At 45.9% G+C, this 9,746-nt stretch overlaps 1 protein-coding gene across 3 annotated transcripts; it reads right to left on the bottom strand.

The window, feature by feature from the left end:
- Positions 1–504: 504 nt before the first annotated feature.
- Positions 505–3,589, bottom strand: LOC123115384 (probable nucleolar protein 5-1). 3 transcript variants are annotated; one of them, XM_044536543.1, is made up of 6 exons: positions 3,388–3,589; positions 3,098–3,189; positions 2,949–2,990; positions 1,566–1,733; positions 1,306–1,485; positions 505–1,079 (listed from the first exon to the last, which is right to left on the bottom strand). In XM_044536543.1, exons 1-6 carry the CDS (start codon positions 3,572–3,574, stop codon positions 858–860), a joined length of 891 nt encoding a protein of 296 aa, XP_044392478.1. In that variant the 5' UTR covers positions 3,575–3,589; the 3' UTR covers positions 505–857. The 3 variants fall into 3 exon arrangements, with proteins under 3 accessions (XP_044392478.1, XP_044392480.1, XP_044392479.1); XM_044536545.1 differs by having other exon boundaries at positions 1,566–1,700; XM_044536544.1 differs by having other exon boundaries at positions 3,394–3,589.
- Between the last annotated feature and the right edge of the window lie 6,157 nt (positions 3,590–9,746).

Raw genomic sequence — 9,746 nt, 5'->3', positions numbered from 1 at the left:
CGGCTGATGAGGTGAAAACTTGGTGCGCTAAGTTGGGCATTAAACTCGACTATGCATCTGTATACCACCCTCAAATAAACTGCCAAGTTGAATGGGCCAACGGTCTGATCATGAGCGGCATTAAGCCCAGACTAGTGCGCTCCTTACGAGAATCCTATAAGCATTTGGTTGAGGAACTCGATTCCGTACTCTGGGGGCTGCGGACCACGCCGGTTCCAATAGGGTGGCAATGACTCCCGGTTCTCTAAGCAATTGTCCAATTGATCACTAGAGTCAAATTCTAAAGTAGTCTCTCCGTTCACCATTATAAATTGTTTTAGCTTTTCTGAAAAATCATATATCTATGACACGTTATAGTGTGTAGATTCACGTGTTCATCTTGTAATAGTTCTCATCTGTAATAGTGCAATTTTTGAGATTTTAAAGTAGAGAAAAGTGAAAATATGTTTGATACACTGGTCGATTTACCCATAGTCGATTTACTAAAACGCGAACACACATTACTCAGAGTCGATATTACTAAAACACAAACACACATTGTCCAACACTTCGTTCTTGGATGGGCAGTGGCAGCCTCACCACCCAGGATCACTTCTACCCACATACTAACTAGAAAAGTATCGGCTTTATCTCATCACGCGCTTGATCCAAGCAAGAAGCCCAGTGCTCCCAGGGCATCCTTCTTAACTTCACGCATCTCCACAAGATCACTGTGGATCTTCAGGCTAAAGTCCTTGTAAATAATATCCTCATATTTATGGCAAGTCATCTCCAGGGTTGATAACTCTTGTTCAGTAAAAATTTGAAAGAAAGGGTGTATTGAATTGCATGAATGACAAAATTCAATAAAATGTTAATCATTTACAAAACATTACCTCCATCTCATCGTCAGTTATTTCTACAGTGTCAAACATGATCGTCAGAGCCGTCGCCGTCTTCATCGCGGACCAGCCTTCCGGGTTAATGCCAGACACTTCCTTCAACTGGCCAGCAGCCCAGCGCAGTTGTTCAGAGTGGCTCTCCATGATCAATCCAGCATCACGCAAGAGGCATGCCGCATTAACAACCTGCTCATTAACCTGGGCTCAAAAAGAGTACATCGTTGTCACTATACGAAGAAGGAAAAAAGATTGTCCTACATATTGCACCAAGAGCATTGGCAGGGGTAATTAATATAAGGATTCTAAGTGTACGCTGCACAAAAATATATAGGATAATTGGTGTAGCACTAAATGACATGGAGCCATGCATAAAGCATAAAAGTATTTCATCTCAGACATAAAGGAAGTGAACTTGTTAACTAACCAACTCCGGTTTGACATCAAAGCCATAATGATACAGGAACATTTTTAGTCCTTGGCTCATTGGCAAGCGATCCTCCTTTGTGAGCGTCAGTTTTTCCTGGGGAACTAAACTATGCATGAGATGTTTTAGGCCCCACATCACCTCCATCACAGTTTCGTCGAAGAGGCAATGTACACCCGGCTGAAACAAGTGGCTGAAAATTAGATGTTCGAAGTTTTCCATAATCATATATAAGCAAACAAAGGGAGCTTTACACTGACCAAGCTTGTTTCGATGATTGTTTTATATTCAGGTTTTCCAACGGCCAATTTCTGGCAAGGGTGGTGACAGCGTGATATCATCTCAGTAAGCTCCCTACTGACACCAGTACCATTATCAATGGCACTGGACTTGTCCTTGAAAATTTGAAACTCTTTCAGCCATACGATCTGATAAAGAAATGAACAAGGGCGAGCATGGTAAAGCAAGAATGAAAAGTAATCAAAATATAAAGCTCACCATGTCTCCCAATCATGAGGAAGGCAATTCAGTATGTACATAGCAATCAATGTTACAAAAAGACACAAAGTGGTAAGCAGTCGGCACTGCCAAGCACAGCAAGTACTGGCATGTTAACTAAGAGGAAATTTAGCATAATAGGTCAGAGAAGATGACAAACATGTAACATCTTCTTCTCCATTTTGCTCCACATCCTGACATAGTCCAAGCCGTAAACTGCTCTAGGCAGGAAAACTGCTTCTAAGCGACGGGTTGCTGCTCTGCCCAGTTCTTGTTAGCCTGGTTCACAACCGCTTTTTAAAATACGCTGTGTAGCACCGTTTTTTGAAACACTTATAAGAAACACTAATAATAATCGTAAAAGATATTATCTTTGTTCAAATCCTCTTGTTCTTGCAATGCAGTTCAGAATAAGTTACAGGTCAATCATCCATGGCTAGCAGCTAACGACAGAATTGTGAATAGCATACATATCAGCCTACACCCGTCCATTCTTTTAAAATCTCTTTTTCCAGTGTTGATGAAAATAGCTTTTGAGGGTGAATGCATACAAGTAACATCATGCTACATGATTTCCACACAGAATTAAGGACAACATTGTGTGTTGAATCTGTTAATTAAAAAACAAACGGTGTATAATGAGCCTTGGCTTTTTTGTTGCTTCATCGACCATCGAAGTTTATAATGCATGTTTCATCTGCGCCATCGGAGAATCATTGGCAATGTGCCATGGGCTAGAATTGGCTAATTTGTATTGGTGCTAATGCTCTAGAAGAGCAATTTGATTCTATGGAGGTTATTATCCAATATTGCGCGGGACAAGAAAAAATGTGGACTGAGGCAACAGCGGTATATGCATGCGGGCATTTTAGCAACTTGAGGTTTGATTGGGAAGGTTGAATTTGCTCACCGTTTAATAAGAGATATAGGGATTGTTATACTTGAAAAACTTGTTGTATTTGGGTCGATGAAACCCATAGCTTTATCCTCCAATTAACCTCAAGTGAAGAATGTAACGGTTGTTATTTGATAATTGATATTAAATAAAGCTAGCCATGATGGCCTTCCCTCACAGAAAAGAAGAGTAGTCTGTTTAAATTGGCAACAAACAAACTATAATATAACAATCAGAAGGACGGGCTTACCCCTTTTGTCCTAAAATGCTCGCCAAAGATTTCCCAGATATTCTGGAGAAGGTAGAAAAATCAGCTAGGCCGATCAATAAAAAAATTAAGAGATGAGAACATGAGTAATGGACGGAGCACGGAGGAAATAACAAATAAGCAAGCAGTACCGGTTCTTTAAGGTAGTCCTCCTTGAAACAGAAAATTGCAAAGCCAGAGGGCGTCTCAAACAGTACCAAGATCGTCTCTCCATGGTTGGGATCTGCAAACATGCATGTACGTAGTAATAAGAATGGTTGGGATCTGCAAACCTAACTCGCGGATGGAGGGAAGGGGTGTCTGTGGGATCGATCGAATCCAGATCCATCTATCTACAGCCGCTCTAGGTCTAGGGTTTGCTTCCTCATCATCCTAAGTTGCTGGCAGTGATTTTGATATAGATAGAGAAGGATAACATCACCTGTACCTGTACGGGGTATTGACTCCGCCGCCGTAGTAAAAGAAGCATTCTCCGAGGTTGAGGTTGAGGTTGAGGTTGAGGTCGATTTCTTTCCTCTGCCGCGTGTGCGTCGTCGCTTTCGCTTGCACAGTACCGTCAATCCCCGCCACTGGAGGAGGAGGGAACAAGGGCCGCGTCGGCGCCCCATCAGCTAGGTCAAGGATCGATACTGGGAGGGAGTTGCGGCCGTGGGGTGGGCGGCCCATTATCTTATGGCCAGCGATCTGCGCCGGCGAACCGGCCCAACTGTTGGGCCGGTCGAGCCCGAACCATCCGATGCGGTGCGCGCCAACCGTCAGATCTGCGCGCAAGTGTGTACCTAATGAACCGTTGACTAGTCTTTACTGCAACTCGGCTTCCGCCCCGGGTCAGGTCCCCCCCCCCCCCCGTCGTCTCCTCCGAGGCGACTCGGGGGCCAACCCTAGCCGCCGCCACCTAGTCCCCCCGCCCCCTCCCTCCCTCCGCCGCCGCCACCTAGTCCCCCCGCCCCACTCCCTCCCTCCGCCGCCGCCAGAGGTGGCCAGCGGCACGGCCGCTCGGCACCCATGAAGGTGGCGGCGGGGACTTTGGCGGATCCACTCTGAGTGGAGAGCCTCGGCATCCGGGGCGGCGGCCAGCGGCATGGCCTGTGCGGCGGGCGGCGCCGCAGGGTGCAGGTGGGCCGCCTCCCCGGTCGTGCGGGCGGCATGGAGGCGGTGGGCGTCGGCGGCTGCAGCAGCTCCTCGTAGGCCGGCTGTACCTTGGAGAATCGGCGTCCTCTTCCTCCGATCCGCGCCGCCCCCTGTCCCAGGTGGCTCCGGCCGCCGTTTTCGGGATGCCGGGTGTGCGGATCTGGTGGTTGGGTGCGGATCCGGGGGAAACCCCTGGCCGGCGCGGCGGCCACACTGAAGATGTCGCCTTTAGGCGTAGTTCCCCTTGCTGAAGGCTTCGATGGGCTTCCTGCACCTCCCACCCCACCCAGCAGCTCAGGTGAAAGCCTCAGTTCCTCGTTTCATGGCGACGACAGCACCTTGGTGACGTGAACCTTCCTGAAGGCGTCGTCAGGGAAGTGCTCAAGTGGTGGTGGAGTCGGTGGTGGTTCGACGGCGGATTGTAGTGGCCTGATCCTCATCTTTGGCAACTTGCTCGGGTCCAGGTGTGGAGGGTTGCCTCCTATCCTTGACCGATGCGTGGTGCTGCATACTCTTGGCCTTCTCCGGGGTTTTCAGCGCCTTCGTCTCGACAACTCTCGTCCGGTGCTCTGTCTTGCTGCTGCCGGCAACGGTGACTGGGTGTTCGGCTCCCCGTTTTCGTGTGGGTTTGTTCCTGGTGCATCTCCTTCGGTTGCTTGGGAATGATGATCTGGGTTCTAGGGTGAACCACTCCGCAGGCCGCCGGTGCGGCACCCGCCGAGCCCGGGTGAAAGGGTAGGGGCCCTTTGTGGAGGCGGAGTCAGGTCATGTGTTGCCCCTGTTTTCCTTCCGATGGCAATCAGTGACACAATACATGCACGGTGGTGCCTTCCTCCCATAGCCTTAGTAGGTTAGCTGGTTTCGGCTTAGCGGCGTTCGACTTCGAGTTGTTCTACTAAGCACAATGTATCTGTTTTTCCGCTCTTTGTTTCTTGTTGTTAGTGGCAGTCCTATAATCCTGGCCGGTTGATGGCTTTGTTAATTCAAAGTCGGGCTCTTTCTTGAGCCTTCGTTCTAAAACAATGAACCGTTGCAGCAAAAAATGGAATGTTTGTTGCAACCGTGCTAAGACGCGCCACAACGAGGAAAACAGGGGAGCTGGATCCCCCCGCGTCTGCTCGTCCCCAACACGCGGCGGCGGCTGCCGGATCTGCCGGTTTTTTGTTCCCCACAACCGAATCACCTCGAGGAGGGGCTCCCTCATCTATCAAGTGCCCTTGTACTTGCTTCAACCATGTCTTACATCCGTAACGACCTCCTTGCCGCCATGGATTTGGGCTCGAGCTCCGCTGTCGTTCATGGCCGAAGTCCACTGAGGAGGGAAGACCCTGGTAGTAGTGGACCGGTGCTGCAACGGTACTACAACCCTGGTGTGGTCTTCCAAGATGCAGTACGGCATGGCCGGGATGAAATTGATCTGGTATGAATTCCAATTGCAAACCCTAGATCATTTTGTTCACAAAAAAATTTTGCAACCTTTGATGAGCATGAGATTGAAAAGAGATGTTGTCAACATGCTTGTGCTTGATTTTTGTGTAATATTACTAAGATGTTGTCAATTAATGCTAGTAAGATGTTTCTTCCTGCTGTCTGCTATTAAAATGTTACAAGCATGTGTTGCATTTGCTACATGCTACTTGCTGGATGTTGCATGCTGCATCCTAAAATGCTGCATGCAGGAATTGTTTTGGGATTATGATTGCCATGCTGCGTCCACTTTTTTTGTTCGCGCTTTTTGCATGTTTTTTCACGGAGCAAAAAAATGACTTGGGTGCTGATTTTGTTGCAGAATGTTGTTGTTGAGCCATCAATTTTCCTTGACGATGATATGCAAAATGTTGCGCATGAAGAAGAAGAATATGGAATTGATCTGAATGATACTCCCCAAAATGATAGTGACGATTCGTTGCAGCTGAACACCGATGGTGTAGCTCCAAATCATGGCAATGCCCGTGTGGCTAGTGACAATGCCAATGGAAATGCTGCAACACTTGTTGATGAACCGGATGAAGATATATCATCACAGCCAGTTGTCCCTTTTGTTGGAATGGTTTTTGACAATGTTGAAGAAGCTCAGCGTGTTTACAATGAATATGCCTCGAAGATGGGCTTTGGTACTCGCATTGTGACATCAAAACATAGTAGGAAAAGTAGCTCGGATCAGAAGCGCATTCTTATCTATAGAGTTTTTGAGTGCATACACTCACGGAAAAATCCTTCGAAGAATGTTGGTGGTAGCATTTCTGACGGAGCTGCAACAAATGAGTGTGAAGATGTTGGTATGAGCTATCCGAGTAACAAAAAATCTCCAAGCAAACAAGCTGGCATCTATATGGATGTGAGCGACAAGAGGAAAAGAAACCGGTTGGAGCGGTATGATTGCAAGGCTCGTATGGGTGTTAACCTCAAAGACGGTAGCTGGGTTGTGACAGTTTTTGAGGCTGATCACACACACCAGCTGATGTTGCAAAGGGGGCGCCGGAGATTTTGCCGCTCTCACAGAAAGATCCCAGATGCAGACATGCAGTACATCACTTCACTGCACTATCGCAACATATCAATGGCTAATATGATGGGCTTGCTTAGAGATGCACGGTGTTGTGATCCGAGGATTTTGCCGTATGTGAAGACTGATGTGACAAATGCAAGAGCAAAGCTGCGAAGGGGCCTGTCAGAGCGTGACTTGGAGCTGACAATCGAGTACTTTGAGAGAAGACAAGTGGAGAATCTCAACTTCTTTTTCTCGAAGCTACAAGAAGATGGAGCTGTTAGGGCGCTTTTCTGGGTTGATGGGAGAACAAGGGCCTTGTATCCAAAGTACAAAGATTGTGTGTTTTTCGACACCACATTCTGCACAAATCGCTACAACTTGCCCTTTGCTCCGATTGTTGGCATTAACAACCACACACACACTGTTTGCTTGGGGTGTGCTTTGTTGCCTGATGAGACCATTGAAACTTTCAAGTGGGTCTTCCAGCAATGGATGTTGGCAATGAATAATGAGCATCCGTTGAACATTATGACTGATCAAGACCAGGCAATGGCTACAGCCATAATGGTATTTCCAGATTCAACACACAGATGTTGCAAGTGGCACATCTTCTGGGTTGCAAGGACAAAACTAGGGAAGATGCTGGGCAAGGATGAGCCTTTTGCAGAAGCATTTTATGGTTGCATTAATGGTTCAGATACCGTTGAGGAGTTTGAAGAACGGTGGAAGCAGATGGTCAAGTTGTTTGGTGTGGCTGATAAGAAACACCTCAAAAACATGTGGAACAGCAGGGAGACATGGGCTCCTGTGTACTTTAGGAATAAGTTCTTCCCATTCACAGGAACAACTGGACGCTCCGAGGGCCTGAATTCCTACTTCAAGTCTTTAAATCATCATGGAGACTCGGTTTGGACATTTGTGCAACAGTTTGAGCTTTGCCAGGAGCTAATGCTTGATCGTGAAGACAATGCGGGCTTCATCAATGAAGCGACGAGGCCGCCACTCTGGGGCAAGTAAGTCCAAAGTCATGTAGCATTTTTTTTAGTTTTCCAGTACAGTTTGGTTGCAGCATTTGAATGAAACATATGTAGCAATTCTTATTAATGTTGGAAGCTTTTTTGTTTTGCAGTTACAACATTGAAAAGCAGGCTGCAGATTTCTATACCAGAGAGATATTTTCCAAGTTTCAGAAACTATTGGCAAAATCAACAGGCTATGGGCTGCAATACCAGCTGCAAGGGAATGTCGTCTGGTTTCGCCTTGTTGCAAATGATGGCATCAACCCTAAAGTGTACATGGTGCGTGTTGCCCCTGAAGATCATACATACATGTGTAGTTGCAACATGTTTGAGATGTGTGGGCTGATCTAACCACATATCATCCGTGTCATGGTGCACCTGAACGTGCAAGCGATACCTGCGAATTACATGCTTCCAAGATGGTCTAAGAGAGCAACTGACCTTGCACCTGAACCAGGCGATGGGCATAGAGCTATGCATTTCGGCGTCCCCACGACAAACACCCTAAAGTTTAACTCTCTTTGCCGGAAGTTTGGGAAACTTGCTTCTGATGCATGCTTCAATGATGAAGCTTATAGTTTTGTCTCTGGGCTAATTGATCAGGGCAGTGTTGGGGTTGCTGCGATTAAAGCTAGAGCGACCGATGGGGTTGCAGGAGATGAAGAAGCCCAAGGTCGTGCAGCAAATGAACAAGTCTCAGGGGGTCCAAGTACAGGGCAGCAGGATCCACCCCCCGTAGGACTACGAAACCCACCAAAGTCAGCAAAGAAGGGGAGGCCAAAAGAAAAAGAGAAGCGTAGGAAGCCACTAATTGAGCTTTAAGAAGATGAAATGAAGAAGAAAGGAAAGAAGGACGCAGCGAAAATGAAGAAAGCTCCAAAGCCAATGGAAAAGAAGACTCCATGCAAATACTGTGAAGATGAGGATCACAATGTGAAGAACTGCCAACTCCTTGCCACTTTTCTTGCTGCGAGTGCGAGCGCGAAAGCTCCGGGTGTCGGCCCAATCCTTACACTTTAGGATGTTTCATGAGGGAAAAAATTGATGAATTACCTTGTAACACCCCATGTCTTATGAATGTTTGTGTTTTGGGATTGCAACATATTACTACATGTGTGGTTTCAAAATGCAGAATGTTGGTTTTTTAATTATGATGGTGCCAACTTATATTTTTTTTTTGTAAAATAGTACTCAATGATTGTTGTTACCACAGCTTGATTCATTTTTAAAAAGGAAACATGGTTGAAGCTTTGGAAAAGCATGGTTGTAGCTTTTGAAAACATGTTTGAAGTTTTAAGGAAACATGGTTGTAGCTTTTGAAAAACATGGTTGAATCTTTTTGAAATTATTGATGAAGCTTTTAGGAAACATGGTTGAAGCTTTTTCAAACAATGGTTGAAGCTTTTTTTAACATGGTTGAAGCAAAAATATTTGTTGAAGCTTTTAGGAAACATGGTTGAAGCTTTTTAAGACAATGGTTGAAGCTTTTTTTAACATGGTTGAAGCAAAATAACAAGTATGAAAGGGAAAAAGCCTTGAATGATTTTATTTAAAGTGTTGGTTTTGCTATGCAGCAAGAGTTTGGGAAGGAAGCTTATTTACATTATGCTTCCAGCAATAATATCACAGGGATGTAGCTAATTTGCAGGTAAAAATGTAGATTTTTGCCCTGCAACAAATCTAACAGAAGGATGTAGCTATTTTTTGTAAGCTTCCAACAATTTGACTGTGACAATGCAGCATCCACATATTGTTTTCATGAAAAAGGTTTCGAGGGGAAAATTGCATAGAGATTCCCTTGAAACTTCTATGGATGAAGCTCATAACCAGCAAAACAATAAACGGTTGTCAATGCATGATCATGTTGGCAAGCAGAAGATCACATCCATTAAAAAAGGAAGAAGTGCTTCATCCAAAGAGATCAAGTTATCATCGGTTTACATACCAAAAGAACACATATGTTTACCGAAGGTATCATTAGGGTACATACGAACGCGCACTACTCTAATACTATCAGAACGCTACCACCTCAGACATGATTCTAGACCTAACGAAAGAAAACGAGCTTGATCGTCTTGAACCCTCCCGCAAATTAAGCCGCCAACTCTTCCTTGAATGCCCGCTCCATTGGGGCATTGT

This window comes from Triticum aestivum, chromosome 5B (assembly GCF_018294505.1).
Source record: "Triticum aestivum cultivar Chinese Spring chromosome 5B, IWGSC CS RefSeq v2.1, whole genome shotgun sequence".
NCBI lineage: Eukaryota > Viridiplantae > Streptophyta > Magnoliopsida > Poales > Poaceae > Triticum > Triticum aestivum.
This window is presented reverse-complemented; position numbering and strand designations above follow the sequence as displayed.

Bases quoted from the DNA above. Each gene is read 5' to 3' on its own strand.
- LOC123115384 (XM_044536543.1), bottom strand. From the start codon at position 3,574: ATGGGGCGCCGACGCGGCCCTTGTTCCCTCCTCCTCCAGTGGCGGGGA. The intron at 3,190-3,387 runs GTGATGTTATCC...GCATGTTTGCAG, and splicing joins AATACCCCGTACAGGTACAG to ATCCCAACCATGGAGAGACG. The intron at 1,080-1,305 runs GTTAGTTAACAA...TTTTGAGCCCAG, and splicing joins TTGATGTCAAACCGGAGTTG to GTTAATGAGCAGGTTGTTAA.